General features: G+C 50.6%; 1 protein-coding gene across 10 annotated transcripts in view; it reads left to right on the top strand.

Moving 5' to 3' along the window:
• WIZ (WIZ zinc finger) overlaps positions 1–22,066 on the top strand; it is a 1,545,343-nt gene that overhangs the window by 1,387,138 nt on the left and 136,139 nt on the right. For all 10 annotated transcript variants that reach the window (XM_069603913.1, XM_069603914.1, XM_069603910.1 and 7 more), the window contains one exon: positions 430–870. In XM_069603913.1, coding sequence (XP_069460014.1) covers positions 430–870 — 441 coding nt within the window. The remainder of the gene's footprint in view (positions 1–429; positions 871–22,066) is intronic.

The following is a 22,066-nucleotide window of genomic DNA, read 5'->3' as shown; positions in this document are numbered from 1 at the left end:
TACAAGGCTACAAGTGCAAGGATCGCCTCCTTTTGTTTTTCCACTTTATTTTTATAATGTTGCACAAGCTGATTTTTGTGGTGTATTGCCAGAGACACTTGTCCCTTTTTTAATTTTTTTTTATTTAAGTAACTTCCCAGTAACCTTTGATGTGTACACAACCCTTTCTCCTCCCTTCTTTCTGGTGATGCACACTACTCGCGAAGGGCCATGGACTAGCAAAACTAAATGTTTTGCTCTCGCAGAACTTCTGGTTAATTAATTGGTCTTTGAATATGGGTTTTAATAATGCAGCTGGGGGGGTAGCGGCTCACTAGAATGAAAACAGATTTCCTAGGAACTGTATTGTTTGGCAGGTTACCTGCGCAAATTAATGTATCTTGATGTGCGATTGGTCTCTGGCATCATGTTTTCACTCTTCTTTTTCAGCAACTGAAGCTTGCTGTGAGCTCTGTGGACTCTACTTTGAGAATCGGAAGGCACTGGCAAGTCATGCCCGGGCTCACCTGCGCCAGTTTGGAGTAACGGAATGGTGTGTCAATGGTTCTCCAATAGAGACACTAACAGAGTGGATCAAGCACAGGCCTCAAAAGGCTGGTGCTTACCGTAGCTACATCCAGGGGGGAAGACCCTTCACCAAAAAATTCCGCAAGGCACCACACTCCAATGACCAGGAAGCACTGGTTAAAAGGCCTACTATGGTACAGCCCACACCTGGTGTACCTGCAATGATGAAAACCATGGAGAATGAGAATACACACAATGAATCCAGTAAATCTGCGGATTATGGCAACAGCTTCATGGAGTGCCCCTCTTTAGGCTCGTCTACTGATCTACAGAAAGAAGAGTTTTTGTCGCAGAATATAAACAGTGAGTTCATTGATTGGGGTCTGGGGAATAGGACCATGGAGGTATAGCTGGGGTGGTATGCTTGGGACCCACTGCTGTTGGCAAACCATGCTGTTTTGACTTCAGGACTTTGGAAGTGGGTGGGGATGTTGGAGTCTCGGATGGGTTTTATTGACCTTCTAGAGGAAGCTCTTAAAAGCACAGCTATTTTCAACAAGCAATCTCTTTTCACCATTGCAGCTGTGCCATTAACTTGTGACCTTTGTCCATTGTTTTGTTTGTTCCTGTGCAATTTGATCACATGGTTGCAACATTCATGGTGGTATCTTGGAGTTTTACTTCTCTTACACATTACTTTATTCAAGCATCAATCTGTTGATAAGAAAACAGTGCAATGGGCAAAACGTTTTTGTTAAAGATTTAAAGTATCTGGGTAAATCTCCCCCCATCTTCAGCACAGGAAGTTTGCAACCTTTTGCTAGCCTTATGTTTTGGACTATAAGTAGTGTCCGCTCTTGCCAGGATGTTTTTTTTAAACATATTTTTATTGAGAGAGTAGGTCAGCAGCAAGATACAATATAAACATGTCAGAACATAGCTTGATTATTTTACAGCATTCAATTTAAGGGAGGGGGGGGGAGAGGAAGACATCACAGATCACAGACATGAGAGCAACCAGTACAAGAGTAGTAGACATTGCAAGTCAAGGCGAGGACCCGGGTGTTACATCAGGGTCTGAGTTCAGGCCGGAAAAGGTAGAAGCGTAGCAATGGCCAAATATCTTTGGGGCGACATGGTGCCGGAACCGACAACACAAATAATTCCTCGTCATCATTTACCATACAAAGGTCTTTTAAGAAAGTGGCTCTGGTTGGGGCGGTGGAGGACTTCCAACATTTAAGAATACAACGTTTGGCAATAATACAAGAAATGTTAAATAATCGCCTTGTGGTTTCCTTCACTTTGCCTATATCGCCCAGCAGGTATTTCAAGGGGGAGAGTCGCTGGGATGGCTGTGATATCTTCAAGAAGCTTCGCAACTTCCTTCCAGAACTCCACAATTAGCGGACATGACCAGCACATATTATAAGGCCCTGCATTGGGGGTGTCACATTTGGGGCAGGCACCTGTGCAATTTTCCACAAATGTAGCTAATCTGGCCGGGGAATAGTGTAATTGGTTTAAAACTTTGAACTGAATCAGCCGGAGCCCAGCATTCATGGACACTGATCGAGTAAGCTGACGGTACCGGGCCCAGCGGACCTCATCTATTTGAGTGCCCACGTCTCGCTCCCAGATTTCTCTCATCGTATTGCGCGATGGGGAGTGGGTCTGCACCAATGAATATAGCATAGAGACCCTCTTGCCTTGACCGTCCATTGACACTATTGACCTAATGCATGCATGGGATTGGGGTTCTTGTGGAAATGTCGGCCACTTCGCAGAGAAAGAAGCCCTCATCCTGTAATATTGAAGGCGTTTAAGTTGGCCCCTCCCCACCGCTTCAGTAAAGCTCGTGAGGTCACAGAACTCACCATCCGGGAACATGTTGTGTAGTGTGAAAAGGTTGTTAGGGTCCCAGGATTGCTGGAGGGCTCGGTCAAATGTGGGGGAAATGCTGGAGAAGTCCCACAGGGGGACTTCCGGGTCGTAGGGGGATTCCAGTCCTAGCCTCTTGTAAAGTCTGGCCCAAGCATGAGTGGTCGTGTATACCGGATCGAACGGGCATATGTCCCCATAGCTTGGATTAAGAAGGACTGAGCGTATGTTTGGGCGAACAGAGTGCTTTTCGATCAATATGTGGGGGGCAGTGTCCTCTGGGTCGAACCAATGTTTTGCAAATTGCGCTTGCGCGCATAAATAATAAAGATCGAAGTCTTGTGCCGCGATGCCTCCCTGTACGAAAGGCTCAACCATCTTATCCCAACCCATCCTGGCAGTTTTCCCATTCCAAATAAACAAGGAGGCGAGTGATTTAAGTTTCGAGAAGAAGGGTTTACCAGGCCAAAGTGGGATGTTATTGAAGTAATATAGGAGCTTGGGGAGAACCACCATTTTAAGTAGCGCAACTCTGCCATACAGGGATAGTGGAAGGCCAGCCCACATCTGAAATTTGGTTGAAAGGGTTGACAACAGTTCCCCATGGTTATGCGTGTATAACAGGGTTTTATCTCTGGCGACCATTATCCCTAAGTAACGTACCTTGGTGGGGGCAGGTCTAAATCCCTCTATTTCAGCTAGGTCTCCCGTGCCATCAGTAAGGGGAAATATTTCTGACTTCGTTATATTAATTCTATAACCCGAGTGTTCTGAGAATTCATGTATGTCGGACAAGATGTGTTGCATGTTTTCTTTGGGGTCACTGACATATAGTAAGGTGTCGTCAGCGTATAGTGATATTATCTGAGGGTGGCCGGTCATCCTAAGACCTCTGTGTGAGTGGTTTTGACGTATGAATTCCGACATTGGTTCAATGGTCAGAGCGAAGAAAAGTATGGGTGAGAAGGGACATCCCTGCCTGGTCCCTCTGTGTAGGTGGAATGACGGGGAGAGAGTGGTGTTAGTCAGGACCTTAGCTGTCGGTTGTGTATATAATAATCGGACACAGTTGATATAGTACTGGCCAAGCCCAAACCGCTCCAGCACCAGGAAGAGGTATGCACGGGAAACGGAGTAAAAGGCCTTCTCGGCGTCTAATGCGACCACGGCCGCCTTGGCATCTGGGTCTATCTGTGCCATAACATAGGTCTTAGGTTGAGAGCCGTGGATCTGGCTGATATAAAGCCGGCCTGGTCGGGATGAACCAGGATCCGCATGTATGGCAGGAGTCTGGTGGCCAGCACTTTTGCAAAGATTTTTGCGTCAGTGTTAATTAAAGACAGGGGTCGATAGGACGCCATGTCTTGTGGCGGTCTACAGGGTTTCAAAAGGTCGGTGATTGCTTCTCGCATCGATTCCGGGAGAACCCACAGGCTCATTGCCTCCTCCCACACTTTCAGCAGTATCGGGGCTAATTCACTAGAGAATTCCTTGTATAATTCCGCGGGAAGGCCGTCCGAGCCGGGGGAACGTCTGCTCGATAGAGTTTTTATGGCCTCTGCAATCTCCTCTGATGTGATTGGCCTGTCTAGTATATCTCGGGTTTCGGCCGTTAATGTGGGAAGGTCGAGGTTATCCAGATATTGAAACGTATCCTCTTTGTTTTTTTTATCGTGGTTGGACTAGAGGGAGGAGTAGAACTCAGTAAAAGCAGAATTAATGTCTCGGTCTTTGTTCACCGTCCCCCCAGTCGGTGTCTGTATGCTCGGGATCGGGTTGTGGTGCCTAATCAGTTCTAAGCATGTTGGCCAGGAATCTCCCAGCCTTATTGCTTTCCCCGTATCGTCGGGCTTTGGCTGGAGCAGCCATATAAAGAACTTCTCTATGGGCTAACTTGTGGAATTCTTTTAACGTGGTATGTATTTGCGCCAGGGTTCCCTTATCCTGTGTGATGCTGTACTCGGTCTGTAACAGGTCAATTTTTGTCTCGGCCACCCCCAATTCCTCACGTACCGACTTCAACATACCAGTCGACTTGCCTAGGATGGCTCCCCGGACCCAGGCCTTGGATGCATCCCACAGTGTGGCATAGGTGGCAACAGAACCCTCGTTTAGTTCTAAGAACTCCACAATCTCTACATGTAATGATTCACATATGTTGGGATCTCTTAGGATTGCAGGGGGCATCCTCCATCTTCTCACCGGGGGGAGGGAGGGAGACGTCGCTAAAGTTGATGTCAAGCGATACCGGCGAGTGATCCGAAAGGGTACGGGGATGTATATCACATTGGGAGATCGCCCCAGATAGGGACTGACTGACGATCCAATAGTCAATGCGCGAGTGAGAGTCGTGCACCGACGAGTAAAAGGTGTATTTCTTCTCGCTTGGGTGTAATGCACGCCATGCGTCTACCATACCCATCTGTTCCATCAATTGTGTTACTACCAGTGCGGCCTTGGAGGGGGTTCTGGGGACAGTCGATGAACGATCCAGGGATTGGTCCAGTATCATGTTGAAATCGCCACCCCAGAGTATTTGTGTCTCCCCAGGTGATGGCATATCCAGTATTGTACAATAAAACTGTGGGTCATCTAAATTGGGACCGTAGGTATTAATCAGAAGCACTTGGTGCCCCGCCAATTCACCCCACACTAGTACGTATCTACCCTGTGGGCCTATTTTGCTGGACTGATATTTGAAACACAATTTGGGGTGTATGAGAGTCAACACTCCTCTGGATTGTGCTGAGTATTCTGTATAGTATCTGTGTGACCCCCACCTCGGTAAGAGTTTAGTATTGACCTGCCAAGCGCGTGTGTCTCCTGCATAAAAAGAATGTAAGGGTTGTGACGTGTGATGTACGCCGTGATCTTCCTTGCCTTAATCGGGTTATTTAACCCCCGGATGTTCCAGGGAAGGAGCTTAACACTCAAGCCCTTATTAACCTGTGTCATGGTCGTACCTGAGACTAGGCATACGTCCATGCTCCCGCCCCTGTCGCAGGGAGAACGGGTATTCTGCTGCAAAACCGCTCTCTATTTTAACCGCTAGAACAACCCTAAACATGGGTTCCCCCAACAAGCCCGTTATTTCGGACGGCAACACCCTATTCCACTCCCAACCCCCTCCCGCATCATCAACCCCAACTGGACGATGTACCCCTAAAACCATAACCTAGGAACACTCCTGGGGGTGTGTGCTGCACTCGTACGACCGCCGACCCAGGAAGTCTGCACAGCTCCATTCCAACAAATATTTACCTTCAGGGCCACCCTGCGGGCTTCAATTAAACTTTTATAGCAGTGTGGCATCAAAAAAAAAAGTTATCAACCCGCGGGGTTGTCGGGTGCCACCGCGCCCCGGGGTGGCAGGTTCTGGTTCCCGGCCCGATCCCGGGTCGGTAGAGGGATGGAGGCTTCCACGTAGAGCATGGCTTCGGTTGGATTTTCAAAAAAATGAGCCCTGCCTCCATGTTGAATCCTCATTTTCGCCGGGTAGACAAGGGAGTACGGGACCTGGCGGAGTCTCAGGAGATCCTATGAGCCCGTCAAGAGACAACTGAGTGATTGCACATTGGTAGAAAAGTCCGGATATACGTGGATTCTGTTGTTTTCATAGAATAGGGTGCCGCCCTCCCTGGATATCCGCAGGATAGCGTCTCTGTCCCTATAATTGAGAAGACGGGCAATTATTGTACGAGGTGGGGCTCCAGGCCTGGGCGGAGGCGCCGATGTACGGTGTGCTCGCTCCACAAGGAAATGGTCCGAAAAGGAGTTGGAACCCAGGAGTTCCTTCAGAAGGGCCTCTACCTGACGTTCCATAGACCCTTTGCCAAAGGTTTCAGCCACCCCAACCAGACGGATATTATTCCTCCTAGAACGGGATTCCAAATCCTCGCATTTGTCAAGGGTTTTCCGGAGGTCCCCCTTCAGCTGGGCAATATCGCGGCCATGTTGTTGTATCGAGTCTTCATTGATAGCGATCCTGCCTTCGGCCTCAGTAATCCGTGTGCTTTCCTTGTCCACCCTCGCCTTAAAGGAGCTAATTGTTGCCCCTATGTCATGCAATTTAGTGTTCACTGCCAGGAAGCCGTTCTGAACCATGGCCATCAATCTGTCCACCCTCTCCTCCATTGGCAACTCAGGGTGACTGCCTGGCACCGCGGACCCGCTGGGCTGGGAATTGCAAAGGAGTCCATTGGGCCTGTTTTGTTGGGGCGTGCTCCCTTCTGCTCGTATCGGCCCATGTGTAGACTCAAGTAGACCGCGTCTTCCAGCGCCCTCTGCCCCGTCCGCCCCAACGTATGGCTCAGACTCTATACAGGGTTGGTAGTGATCTGAGACCCACTTATCGTGCAGGAGAGGCGTTTAAGGGAGGGCTGTAGCCGGATAAAATGTGCTCTCCTCAGCAGATTGGTTACCCCACTTGTTCTTACTTGTTCTTAACGTCCGTCCACACATGGAGGGGCACTCCACCAGCAGGAGATATCAGGGGGGCCAAGGGCTGCTCCGCAGGCACGGGGCTCGGAGCAACAGTGGCCCGCGTAGCACGACGGCTGCACACCACGCGGCCGTTGGCAGGGGGACCACCGCGTCCGCCGCGCCCAGCACGCGGCAGCGATATATACCGACATGGCACCCTCACATCAGCCAGTAGAGATGGTCTAGTCACATCAAGGATTTTGGTCGAAGCGCGGCCTCTCCAACTCGATCCGGCCCCTCCCCCTGCGGCTCCAGGGGAAGATTGCCTGGAACTCGCGGGCGGCCAATGTCTCAGCCTCCGTCCGCAGGATCTTCAGGACGGTGTATCTTCAACGCGGTTCGGCGGATCGGCCCACATTTTTCTCAGTATGTGCCCACAGTCTTACGCCACAGAACGGAGCGCTTCGTTTGTTCCGCGGACGGTCCTGAGAGAGGATGCGTATCTTGAAGGATTTATAGAAGCCGGAGCTCTGGGACTCGGCGGCCATCTTAGATGTGCGCAACAGCGCCTCCCCACCCCCTCTTGCCAGGATGGTTAATAGTTAGGAACACTACCAATCTGCAAAATTCAAATGCAGCCCAACGTGCATCAGAACAGAGCACAAGTACGAATGTAGATAGGTCATTAGAATAGTCTACATTACTTCCTTAATCCATACAATTTTGCGTCCAGCGTAACAGGTTGAAACCTTGACTTGCATTATACCTGTACGTTTCCATGGTATTTAATCATACCATTTATCTCTGCATCAATCTTCTTTTGCCACTTCTCTTTAACTCCAGTCTGTGCTGCTAAGAACAGTATGCCACATAACCATCATAATGGGCATATTCTTTAAGTGATACTGGTGATCATCCCTTAATCAGTAAGAAAGCGCTACCACTGGGGAACGAGCAGATAGTATGTAGCACACAACAAATCGAACTTGCAAATGGATGTAAACAATGACAGTTTGTCCCATTATGCTGTAATTGCTTTCAGATGGGTCCTAATGCTTATTGAGCACACTGCAATACATCCAAACCTCTTGTCACATATGTTTGTTTGTATGGCACAGAGAGCCAAAAGTAGTTTCTTCCATCTGGTGCGGTCAAACTAACCAGGCGTTTCTAGGTTGCAGGAGATGAACGGCTCCCAGCAATAGCAAACCCTCAACTAGTTCCTCCTTAAGCGTCAGTTTACGAAAGATGAAAGGCTGATTCACACTCACTTCTTAAGACTGGCTGTGTTTTTCAAAGGATATTTCAATGGTTTTTCAAAATTCTCTTGGACCTTACTTTCCTGAGCACCAAATCCATTTATGAATTTTACCAGTCATTTTATCTTTCTTGATAGTGCATTGAGTCATTCATAACGTCATCTTGTCTAGTGACTGTGTGATCCTCCATGAAGGATAACCTCTGTAAGCATGCACACATGGTTGTTGTAATCTGCATCAAAGCTGCTATATTGTAATTCACACAATAGCACACATTAGGGTATACTCCATTGGGTGGCATCAGCATAATCCCTCTTGACGTAATGCTTTGTTGCAGGTGGTCTCGTTTTTTGTTGTACAATTGCATTTACAATCAATGTCTAGTACTTAAGTGTCTAGTCAAGATAGTGAGCTGACTTTGCGCTATACTCGTAGATATTCAGGTTCACCTTATTGGAGTTAAAAACAAAATAAAATACGCTTTCAGCAGGTATTCTAGACCATCCCACAGGAGAAACACATCAATATAACTGAGCCATTGTAGTTGTACTTCAAATGCTGTCTTTTCCCCTTACCAATTCTGCACTCCAAACAATTGGGTTTGCTATAGGAGGGGGCAAAATATGAACCATTGCAGCCGTCTCTGCCTGAAAATCTGGTCAAATTACTGAGGCAGATGTTCATCTCCATCAATGGTTCTTTGTGGAGTATAGCTAACTGACCGCATGCCAAGGAATTAGCAGCATTCTTGCCTTCTATGCAATTATTCTAATAACAGATTAATGTGATTAGTCCCAGTGAGAAGATTTTCCTCTCCTTGATACCATCACATATCATTTAGCCTTGACATAGTATGACACAGTAGTGACGCGTATCAGAAATTGATGCAAGGCGATAACTTCTCGCATATAGGGAGCCCTTAAGCACCCGCTGTTTTTCCTGCTAACTTCAGCAGCAAATAAGGTGCTTGGACCAAAAAGTTACAGAAAATAATTGTATCGCCAACTGAACCAGCCTATGTCTCAGGACATCGGAGTTCAGACTAATGTTCCTATCTAAATGCCTAGAAACCCATACTTCCAGCATTCTATTTGGTTCCCAAAATTCATAAATCTTTAGCTTGTCCACCAGGAAGACCCATCGTCTCCGCCTGCAGGACAGTGGTAGACAAGTAGCCAAATACATCAGCTTTTTATTTTTTATTTTAATTTTTACATTTATTTTACAAAACCATTATCCATGGAGGGGCGGTCTTCATACCTCAGACACCAGAGAGGCCATTTAACTCGGGTGTACAATTTGACTCTAATACAGATCGGCTTGTTACGTTATAGTCGTACACAAATATCCCCCAAGACCAACGCTTAGCAGTACTCGAGCAGACACTAAATACTAGAACTACATCACACAACAACCGTGCATATTTTCTAATTGATTTTGCAGATGTATGTCTCAGATGACACTACATCTTTAAGAATTAATTCTTTAAACAAGTAAAAGGGACATCCATGCGGGGGCAGCTTAGGCCCCCAGTTTGCGAAAATTGTTAGTGACTTTTTGAAAGATACATCTGTTCCTCGAGCAATCCCTATTTTTAGTTAATCAAATTGTACACAAGGTGCATTGTGTGACCTATAGATTGCATTGGTAGGCCTCTGTGTCCAAATTGTGTTGTGTGGCATATAGATTGCATCGATGGGCTTCTCTCCCACTGTACAGGTCTCTCAAACTTGATAGAGGCTCGGTCTCCAGGCTGCATTGTGTGATATTCAGATTGCATTGATAGACCTCTCTCCCACTAAACAGGTCTCTCAAACGTGGTAGGAGCTCTGTCTCCATATTAAATTGTGTGATATTTAGCTGCATTGGTAGGCCTCTCTCACAATATACTGGTTTCGCAAGTTTGGTTGGGGTTCTATTTCTAGGCTTTCATAAGGCATAAGTCCTAGGTCCGCCCCTCCAAATCACCCTTCAACTAGTAGATATCCTCCTTAAGCCCACACTGCTTGTTCAATGCAGGGAACCGCGTATAGAGACAGACACCAAAGGGAGCCACAGATAACGCCCAACTATGTAAGCCTTGACCACCTCCCCCTCCGTTCTCAAGTCAGCGGCTGAACGAGTCAGCAACATCAGCCGGAAATACCACCCACAGGCAGAGCCCTAACTATTAGCGGACAGCCCTCCACACCACACCACAAGACAATCGGACCAAAGCAGAACCAACTAGACATGGGGCAAACAAAAAAAAAAACAACCTCTCACAATGCCGTGCAAATGATCCATTCCGAGGGAAATGAAAGAGAAGAAAGAACAAATCCTCCAGAACAGCAACAAAGAACAGCTACAAAACACACCCACGTAGGCAAGAACAAGAATCGAACCAACACTGAGAGAAGAGACAAATCCCTCTACTTAACTCCTTACCTCGCTGACAACAGGTCAAAACAGCAAACCAACGCTAGATGCAACAACATCGAACTACCCAACACAAATGTGCAGAAGAAGGAAGAACACAAACAACAAACGCAAAACCGATGCGATAACACCTTACATCACCAAAGCAAGAAGAACCTCCTATCGACAACCACAACTCATGGAAGATGTACCCGATAAACAAAAACCCAAGACAGAACCTAGAAGAACTCTTCGATGCCACCGACACCCCCACCTCGACAAGAGATCGACCAGGAAGAAAACCCCAACACCGATCAGAAGACGACTTCAACAAGAAAACCCAAACCAAACACCTCGAAACTCAACTGCAATCTTATAAACGCAAGATCCATGTCTCAACAGAGATCTTCGACCTACTCGATGACAACGGCATTGACATCCTGTTCATCACAGAAACATGGCTGGACGACAACTACAAAATCACACTCCAAAACTGCCTTCCAACCAACTTCAAATGCCTTCAAATACACAGGAAAAACAAAAAAGGAGGCATCGCAATAGCATTCAAAGAACACCTAAAAATAAAGACAGACAAACCGCCCAACGTCCGCAACTGCTAAACCATGGTAATACACCTAACAGCAAGCCCAAAAACCAACGTCACATTCATCCTGGTTTATAGGCCACCGACGTATGATGCAACGTTCGACAAATTCGTAAAAGCCATCACCAACATACCCATCAACCACGAACACCTAATCATACTAGGGGGCTTCAACATCTGATTGAACAACTCGCTACAATGAAACTACGACAACTAGTCAAAGGGGCTACACACTCGACAGGACACACCATTGATGCAATTTTCGCCAAGGAAAAACTCATCACCACAGCACCGCCGATACAAATACTGTGGAGCGACCATCTCATCATCCCATGCATGATCACTGATCACTCTGCCTACCCAAATCTACACCCAACCATGTAAACTCACAATCACCACAAAAAGAAACTGGAAACACGTCAAAGAAAGCAACCTATTCGAATAACTGGAGTTAACCAAACCCTCAACTACAGAACTAGACCTAGCCGACCTTGACGGGAAAGCGGAGCTACTACACAAATGGATTGCAGACACAATTGACCAGATTTTATCAGAAAAACCGTTCACTCCATGGTAAAAAAAGAGCAATGACAAAATGGTTCAGCCCACTATTAAGCACCATGAAAAAGGAAAACAAAAAGATGAAATTGGAATGGAGGAAAGAATACAACCCAGACAAACACTGTTCCAGGGACAAATCTGCACATACAAGAAGGAAATTCAAAAGGCGAAGAGAAGGCATTATGATGACAGAATCACCAATGCCACCAATACACAAAAAGAAATGTTTAACGTCATTAAAGAAATGAGAAACGCAACAGGCTGCAACAACACCCCAACCCCCTCAGAGAAACTATGCAACGACCTGGCAGACCACTTCAAGAAAAAAAAGACATCCGACACACCATACAAAACATACCAACCGACCACATACTACCAAGCGAACCTATCACAGAACCTCAGCGCAAACTAAAAAACTTTCCTGAAATATCAGCAGAAGCATTCGCAATGCTGGTAAAACACAGAAAGAAAGCAGGATCGCCCATGGATCCCTTTCCCCCGGACATCTACAAATCAATCCTCGCACAAAGAACTCCAGCAGAATACTACAGAAACCTTCTGAAACTTTCACTAGCAACAGGAACTGTACTGAGGACCTGCAAATCAGCATACATCAAACCACTTCTGAAAAACACAAGTGGCGACGTAGAAGACCTCTCCAACTACAGGCCGATATCAAACATTCCCTACCTGGCAAAACTCCTGCAAACCTACGTATACAAACTAACCCAAGAATACGTAGAAAAACACCACCTGCTAGACCAAGCTCAAGTCGGTTTCAGACCCACAAGAGGAATGGAAACCGCACTACTATCCATCTGGGAAGACCTAAAAACTAACGCAGACTCGAACACAACCTCAGCCCTCATTCTACTCGACCTCTCCGCAGCCTTCGACACAGTTATGACGCCCTAACCAAAAGACTAGAAGGCATAGGCGTAACAGACACAGCACTGCTCTGACCCAAATCATTCCTAGCAGACAGAACAGAAACCGTATGGATTAAACCCTTCACAGTCGTTAAGTCTTGAGTGGATTTGGAGTCCCACAAGGATCCTCACTATCACCACTGTACTTCAAAATCTACCAGACTCCGGTTATTAGAATTTTCAAAAAGTACATACAATGCTACAACTACGCAGATGATACTCAAATCATCTACAAAATCAAAGACACCCAAGCTGATCATTCAACCCTAACCGAGTGTCTAAAAGAAGTCTTCAACTGGATGACTGCCAACATCCTGAAAATCAACCCAGGAAAGGCAGAAATCATGATCATATCCAAAGACCAAGAGAACGAAACCGCCATCCCATCGCCACCAGAAATGGGAACTGCACCATCACCATCTAAGATAGTAAAAAATCTGGGAGTCCTGATGGACAACGCCCTAACCTTAGAGCCACAAGTAACTGGAACAGTCGAATGCTTTTTCCGCCTCCACATGGCACGAAGAATCCTACCTTTCTCCAGCATGGGGTCTGGCATGGATTCACATGCTCATGAATATTCCCCGTCGTCAGGCTGGGAATCCTCGGTAAAGAAAAATCAGTATCAGTTTCGTTTCTGATCTGTCTTTCGTAGTAGTAACCAGTCACTGATCTCTGCGTCATACTGACCACAGCCAATGACTGCCATCTCCCTAAGCCCTGCCTCTGGCAGCCATCTTCAGATTTTTACCGCACGTTCAAGTGTTGGGATCCTCGTGCTATTGCTCTCGAGCTTTGGTGCGTTTTTCGCGCTTTTTCATAGGAACATTTTTCTCTTTTTCGGTCAAAAGAGCCTCAAGCTCCACCGTTTCTTTATCCGATCAACGGGGACCCGTGTCGGATTCTTCTACGCCCCTCAAGGGTGAAGATTTCGTCGAGCCACGCTTTTGGAGGACTCCAGAAGTTTCTCAGGCCCATCTCGAACATGGCCCAGGAGAAGGGAAGCTCTGGATGCCAGCTTCAGAATGTCTTTAAGGAGGACGAACACTCCCTTTGCCTCTACTGCCTGCATGAGGACAAGACGCACTTGGAGAAGGACTGTGCGTTTTTGCGGCAATATTTCGGAGCGGAAGGGAAGAGGCCGTCGGGTGAGAAAAAGAAGTCTGAGCGGTCTTCTAAGGGGCCCAACAGAAGGCCAAGCACCGCGAGTCCGCTGGCACCGGGAACGCCGAACGGTCGGGCTCTACGGTTGCCAGGCAGGGCCCATCCTCCCCGGCGCCATCAACCGCGAGCCAACGCTCTGGCTCGGGTAAGAGGCAGGCCGAGCACCCGGCGAAGCTCCTGGAGAGACCCCGGTCGAGCTCGAAGGCCCCATCGGAGGGGGAGCGAGGCAGTGACCCTCCCCCCAAGGAGAAGGCGGTGAGCGCACCTAAGGTGGTGAAAGCCTTGATCCATCCGGCCAAGGCCTCTATCGAGACAGTCGCGGCGGCCCTGGCTCAGCCTGTGGAGGCTACACCAGTGGTGGTGACCTCGGGGCTCAGAGTCTCCCTGCCACCGCGGAGGGAGTCCTCTTTTATGCCCATCGACAGGACCCCCGTGAAACCTCCGACGGAGAAGAAAAAGGGGGGGCAGGAGGTCGTCGTGGATTCGGCCTCAACCTCTGAGGAAGAGCTGATCGAAGTCTTAAGCCACGGCGTTGGCGTGGAAGAAGACCAGCCCGTCGGGAGGGACCCCGACGTGGGAGACGACGATAACGTCGAGGGTGCCGACGGGGCCCCGGACCGCCCGTCGGAATCCCCTCAACCAGTGCTGCAAGACAACTCGGCGGCCATTTTGTTGGCTATACAGTCCTTATGCTCGGAGATAAGGACGAGACTGCCGTTACCACCAGCGGAGGAACCGCTCCCGACGGGGGACCTGGAGCCAGGCCCTTCTGGGAGCCCTCCCCCTAAGAGAAGGAGGATTCATCCTCCACCTCCTTATCAGCCATCGCGCCCTGTTCAGCCCTCCTCCCCGTCCACGACTCGTGGGGATGATACGGGGACTGACACGGCCGCGACGGGTACGGACGACGAGGTTTACGACGAGGATCGGCCGTCGTCACCTCCCACCCGGGCTTCCCCGCCCGACGAGATTGGATCGTTTCACTCCATGATCGCCAGGGCATCCGAGCTTTTCCAGCTCTGCCCGGAAGAGAAGAAGGAAGGTTTCCTTTAACAACGGCGCGAGGCCTAGAGGAAGACGGTCCTCTCCGTACCTCTACTGGATGATATTTGGCATGAGGGCCTCGCCCTCCTCAAGAACCCATCCACGACGCCGGCTAGAAGGGATCAGTACGAGAAGAAGAACCGGGTCCCGGAGGCGGCCCCCTTGTGCCTTTGGGCACAGCCGACCCCGGACTCGGTCGTCTCCGCGGCAGCCAGGAAGAAAGCGGGGGGGGGGGGCACGGCCTCTACGTCGACCTCCCCGCCGGACGGCGAGGGAAAGAAATTGGATACGATGGGACGCAGGGTCATCTCGTCTGCAGCGACGACGATTAAGGCGGCCAACGCCTTGGCTATCGTAGCCCGCTACGACAGGGAGTTGTGGTACAAATTGGCCCCCCTGCTGGACTTCCTACCGGACGACAAGAGGGCGGATGCCCTAGAGATCTTGCAGGAAGGAGAGGTGGCGTCGGACCACGCCATTACGATTGCGACGGACATCGCTGACACTGGATTTCGCCAGTTGGGCAACGCCGTGTGCCTTAGGCGGCGTGGATGGCTCAAGGCTACTGACATCCGTCAGGACGTGCAGACCAGAGTCTTGGACATGCCGTTCGACGGAAACAACCTGTTTGGGAAAACAGTGGACGATTCCCTTCAAGCCATCAAGGCAGACACGGAGACGGCCCGGGCTCTTGGGGTTCTCCAGCAACGGCGGCCGCCCTTTCGGAGCGGCGGAGGCAAACTGGGTGCCTCCAAAGGTTCCGGCGGCGGATTTTCCACCTACCGTCAAGCGGCCCGTTCGTCGTCGCAGGAAGCTTACAGGGGACGAGGCAAGTCAGGCGGACCCCGCTGTCGTCGCCAAGGAAGTCAAGGCGGCAAAGCCTCGTCGAAGCAGGATTGAACCGGCCGTGGGGTCGGGCCCCCACCGAAGCACCCCGGTGGGAGGCCGGCTGGCGAGCTTCGTCAGCGTGTGGGAGTCCATCTCCACCGACCGTTGGGTGCTGGACGCCCTTGCCCAGGGTCACGCGCTTGAGTTTCTAAAGAGGTGTCCGCGCGTCCCCCCTGTGGCCAGGAAAGAACATCAACTTCTCTTGGAGGTAAAGGCGATGCTCAGGAAGGGCGCCATCGAGCTCGTCCCAAAGAGGCTTCGGGGCTCCGGAGTTTACTCAAGATACTTCCTCGTGAAGAAGACAGGAGGATGGCGTCCCATCCTGGACCTACGACGACTGAACAAATTCATCAAGGCACAGAAGTTCCGGGTGGTCACCCTCCAACACGTCCTGGTCCGGATTGTCACCCTCCAACACGTCCTGGGTCAGCTGGAGGAGGGCGATTTCCTGTCGTCGTTGGATTTGGAGGATGCCTACTTCCATATTCCCATCCTAAAGGGACACCGAAAGTTTCTCAGGTTCGTGGTCCAAGGGCGTCACTATCAGTTCAGAGCCCTTCCCTTCGGACTGAGGTCGGCACCCAGGGTGTTCACCAAGTGCCTCGCACCGGTGGCGGCACAGCTGCGCCGAGAGGGGATCCACGTCTACCCCTACCTGGACGACTGGCTCATCCGAGCGAAGACGAAGGAGCTCGCCATGGAGCACACGGCAAGGACCGTCCAACTTCTCACGGACCTGGGATTCTCCATAAACTACGCCAAGTCCCACCTGGTGCCCGCGCAAGACGCACTGTTTCTGGGAGCGAAGCTCGACACAGTGTCGCTTCTGGCCTATCCGTCGGAGGAAAGGACGAGGGCCATTCTGGGCAAGGTGCAGCGGATGCTGGTTGCGGACGCGGCCAGAGTGAGGTCCATCAAGTCCCTCCTCGGAATGATGTCTTCTTGCATTTACCTCATCCCCCTGTGCAGGCTCCGGATGCGCCCGTTGCAGGAGTTCCTGGACGCGCGCTGTATCCAGACGACGGGCAGCTTCGAGGAGAGGATCACACTCGACGAGAGTTTCCGACGAGCGATCCGGTGGTGGGGCACCCGCGCGCATCTCACGGCGGGCATGGACTTCCAGACCCCCGGCCACCAGGAGACAGTGACCACGGATGCCTCCCTGGAAGGGTGGGGAGCGCACACCGAAAATCTGCACGCGAGAGGCCTTTGGCTCCCGACGGAGAAGTCCCTCCATATCAACGTCCTGGAGCTCCGTGCAGTGTTTTGGGCCCTCAGGTCCTTCCTTCCGTCCCTCAAGGGCAAGGTGGTGAGGATCTTCACCGACAACACCACCACCATGTTCTACATCAGGAAACAGGGCGGAACCAGGTCCCCAGCCCTGTCCAGGGAGGCGCAGGATCTGTGGCATTGGGCCGTCGCCCAAGGGATGTTTCTGGTGCCGTTTCATCTGGCAGGGATAAAAAAAACACCATCGCCTACTCACTCAGCAGGGAGCTGCACTCGTGCCACGAGTGGGAACTACGACAGGATCTAGTGGACCGCCTCTTCCGACGGTGGGGCACCCCCCAGATCGATCTGTTCGCGACGGCGACGAAACCCAAGTGCCGGAGGTTCGCCAGCAGGTTTCCCCAGCCGAGGAGCATGGGCGATGCTTTCTCGTTCCCCTGGGAGGGCCTGTTTCTATACGCGTTCCCTCCATTGCCATTGCTGATCCGGCTCATGAACCAGCTCAAGAGGTCACGGTGCAGGATGATCCTCGTGGCATCTGCGTGGCCGAGGCAGATATGGTTCCCGGACCTTCTGGACTTGTCAGCGTCCCCGTCAATCAAGCTGCCAGTGGACGCGGATCTTCTCTCCAGGGAAGGAGGCGCCATCCTCCATCACAACCCGAAGTCGCTGAACTTGCAGACCTGGCTCCTGCAGCGTTAGAGTTTGGAGGATACGACATAGCGGCCGACTGCAGAGAGGTTCTTGCAAAGGCCAGGGCGTCCTCAACTCTTAAATGCTACGGACACAAATGGAAGAGGTTCTCTGTCTGGTGCCACGCACAGAAGATTAACCCTCTACGGATTACGGCTCCCCAAGTACTGCCGTACCTACTGACGCTGGCCAAGGCTGGACTGGCGCACGCGTCCATCAAGATTCATCTTGCTGCGATCTCCCGATACACCAGAACCTCGGGGCGGACGTCCTTGAGGTCTCATCGTCTGGTGAAAGAGTTCATGAAGGGCCTGTTCAGATCGGTCCCGCCGGTGAAGGCACCGGCCCCGGCGTGGGAGCTCAACGTGGTGCTGACCAAGCTCATGGGACCTCCGTTCGAGCCTCTGCACTCGGCTCCGTTGAAGTTCTTGTCGTGGAAAACATCGTTTCTTGTGGCCATCACCTCCGCACGACGGGTGGGAGAGATCCAGGCCCTTTCCTGCAAGGCCCCGTACTTCACTTTTCACGATACGAGGGTAGTGCTCAGGACGCAACCCTCCTTCATGCCCAAGGTGCCGTCGGACTTCCACCTCAACGAACCCTTGGTGTTGCCTGTTTTCTTCCCGTCGCCGGCTGAAAGGACTTTGCACTCGCTGGATGTGGCTAGAGCGCTGAAGTTCTACGTGGACCGCACGAAGGGTTTTCGGAAGACGTCACAACTCTTTGTGAACTTTGGACCTGTCAATCAGGGGAAAGCTCTCTCGAAGGCTTCCATTTCCAGATGGCTCTCCGGCTGTATCATGTACTGTCATCGGTTGGCAAACCGAATGCTGCCTGGCCGTCCGAGAGCCCATTCTACCAGAGCGATCGCAGCTACCACGGCGTTCCTATCTGGTGTGCCATTGCTGGACATCTGCAGGGCTGCTACGTGGAGGTCGACGCACACCTTCACGAAATTCTACTGCGTCGATCGGGATTCCAGGGAGGAGTCCAGGGTCGGCCAAGCAGTGCTACGCAACCTGTTCGCCTAAGGTGAGCCTGGTGAGGAGGTAAGATTTGCTTAATGTTGAGTTTGATGTAATGCTTAATGTTGAGCCTTTGCCACCTCCCGTGGTTGTGCATGTGTGTACTGCTATGTATTCTTTATTCATTAGCATGTGAATCCATGCCAGACCCCATGCTGGGGAAGGAACAAGTTACTTACCTGTAACTGTTGTTCTCCAGCATGGGTCTGGCATGGATTCACATGCGAACCCTCCCGCCTACCCCTCTGCGGCTCTTCACTTGGTCATACTGCTACTTCACGTGCTACCAAATGTGAGGATGGCTGCCAGAGGCGGGGCTTAGGTAGAGGGCAGTCATTGGCTGTGGTCAGTATGACGCAGAGATCAGTGATTGGTTACTACTACAAAAGACAGATCAGAAACGAAACTGATACTGGTTTTTTCTTTACCGAGGATTCCCAGCCTGACGACGGGGAATATTCATGAGCATGTGAATCCATGCCAGACCCATGCTGGAGAACAACAGTTACAGGTAAGTAACTTGTTCCTTCACGCCTAGAGCACACTCTACTTGTGGCACAGGGGCTACCATAGCATTCATTGCAAATGTTCCTTTTGATTCCATTTGTAAAGCAGCAACCTGGAGTTCTGTGCACATCTTACTCCTGCGTCCTATCCCCTTTCCTCCATACTGCATCGGCGTCTCTCGCTAGGGAAGGGAAACAGGCCTTTTTCACCAGAAAAAACCTTCTTCCCCTTTATATTTAGAGGCACGTGGCCCTGAGAGCATGCGCTCCCCTGATTCCACCCTCTGGCGCCAATCCCCTTTTCCGCGTCGAATGAAACAGGCCAATTTCACCAGCACTCCTGGGTTTGGCTTCGGCCTTGTAATACCACGCACTCTTCCCCAGATACTTTCTTCTGTCTTTTTGCCTTCTTTTAATCAATCAAGTACTCTGTCATCTGGCACCACGTTCCTCCCCGGCGCATGTCGACTTCAGTGGGCTTCAGCAGGTGTCCAGCCTGCGAGGGGCTGTTCCCTATGTCTGACTCCCAAGCTCTTTGCCTCTGCTGCATTGGACCCAACCACAGCTGGGAGGGTTGGACCGCGTGCAATGTGCTTACACGGCGTGTTCTAAAGAATAGGCTAGCTAGGCGGAGGGAGCTCTTAGAGAAGTTGCCTCCAGAGGACTTGAAGGACTTCGGACATAAGTCAAGGCCCAAGGTAGGGTTGCTTTTTTCCATCGCACCTGCAAGGGTGACTCCTTCCAAAGGAAAACACCAAGCAGGAGGATCCTTTCAGGGTCTCGCACCAGCACTGGTACCAAGGCTATTCCAGCTACTGGTCGCTAGGCCTAGGGGTCATTGGATCCTTCCGGGGACAGTGCTGAGGGACCGCACGTTTCTTTTACCGGGTGTACACCTGAGGGCCTTCGCCCTACTACTGGCCAGATGTCCGAGGGGGTGCCTGCATGCAGCACTACCGGCGATATTGCCTAGGGCAAAACGCCTACCAGGCCCCATCCTGAGGTGCAGGGCAGGTCTCATGCACCACCGCCAAGAGTCCTGGAGCAGCCCGGGCCCAGTGAGCCAAATACCACGACTTAGGCACGTGGCACTCAGCTCGACAAGATGGCCGCCACGCCAGATAAAAGTGCTGCTCGTCCGATACTGCCCCTTGGAGCAGAGCAGGTGGGAGAACAAGTCATAAGGTGGGAGTGGTGTCAACTAGGTTTGTGGCCTACAGCTTATCCATTAGCATCGCAGGGCATGTTTGCCCCGCAACCGGCTAGACAGAGTAGGCACATGCCCCAGCAGCCGCCCACTACCCCGTGAACATCACCTGCTGGCCTGTGAGGAGAGGTTCTTTGAAAAGTTCCTCACTCTCATGAGATCTCCTCAGATGGGGGCTATCCTTGGGAAGTGATCAGGGACATGCTCCCTCTGGCCCCTGCTGCCTTTGCCGGCTCCTTCGATTCCGGCTCCCCCTCCCACAGTTCAGGCAGTTCCACACCAGTCTCTGCTGCAGCCTCCAGCTCCGGTCCCTCAGCGCCCAGCACTCCTCCACCCGCTCCAAACCAGCCAGACACCCTGGTGGACACTGATGAGGAATAGGACCCCGACACGCCAACCTACGGACAGGCAAGACCTTTCGGCCGCCCACCCCGCAGGCCACCATCACCAGACTCCTGGCTCGAGGGTTGGGGTGCAACCCTGGACGATCTCTCGGTCCACGGCACCTGGACCCAACAGGAGCAGGAATACCACATAAATTGGTTAGAGCTGAATGCCATCTGGCTAGCACTCGGAGCATCCCCATCACTTCTCAGGGGCAAGGTTGTCCTCATCCAGATAGACAACTCAACCAGCATGTACCACGTCAACAAGCAGGGAGGCACCAGATGTTGTTTTTGTGGTGAAAAAGGTTCTGTTCCCGTCCCTTGGAAGGGACGTGGGACGCCCATACAGGATGGAGGAAAGGGGGCCATAGACTGTTAGTCAATCCGATGAGAAACACTTTATGCAATATTGGCATCACGCGATACCAATCTTGTCCATAGTTCATACATGAACATTTTTTAAAACGACACTTTAGAAATTGAATTAAAGAAAATTTTGTTTGAGTGAATAAAGTGGATCACACCTAAGTTGAACTGTCCAAAGACTGAAATGCGTCCAGGACGCTTTTTCTTTAGTGAGGCACACGCACAACATCCGTGGCTCTGCAGATCATTCAGGTGCTCGGGTAGCAAATGCATTTCTTTTCAGTGTCGGAGCCTTTCAAATGCATTGATCGAACATTTCCAACTCGAAGAGTAGAGCTCGCAAAGCACTTAATTTGCAAATCTTTGATGGTTTATGTGAGCAACAGAACGCACCCATTTAAAGATGTGTTTATATCCACAATGACTATCTTGGCATGCAAAAAAATTGTTAGGGAGAATTCTCATTTATGGCTAATTTTCCTCACCTAGTGAGCCTCCCAGCAGCTTTGCTGGACTTCTGGAGTTTATTTTTTTTCCACCTGGTAAGAGTGAGAGCTTCTCCCCCACTCTTACCTGTGTGTTGCTGTGTTTCCATCTGTTTTTGTGATTGTGGACTCTGAAGTACACCACTTCAGTAGCCCCCTTCTTTGCGTTTGTCACACAGCACCTTCAGTGCCGTGGCACAGGGTTGTCTTTGAGACTTCCCTCGACTCCATTTCTGAGGCGACTACTGTCCCCTAGAAAAGGGTAAAGTTTCCATTAACTTTACTTAGTCAATCTACCACAGATCCAGTACACCCCATCTTCCATGGAGTACTGGACAGGGTTAACTGGTATCCCTTTTTATCTGTACCTCCTAGAGCATTGTTTCGCTCTTAACATTTAGACTTGGCTGGTAGCAGTGGTATCTACCCTAACTTTTCTACCGCGATTATATTAGATAAACGTGGTACTGTTCTTGGCTATTATATTAGCCTCGAACATAAACCCGCTTGAC

This window comes from Ambystoma mexicanum, chromosome 3q (assembly GCF_040938575.1).
Source record: "Ambystoma mexicanum isolate Mex_15411 chromosome 3q, UKY_AmexF1_1, whole genome shotgun sequence".
Classification (NCBI taxonomy): domain Eukaryota; kingdom Metazoa; phylum Chordata; class Amphibia; order Caudata; family Ambystomatidae; genus Ambystoma; species Ambystoma mexicanum.
This window is presented reverse-complemented; position numbering and strand designations above follow the sequence as displayed.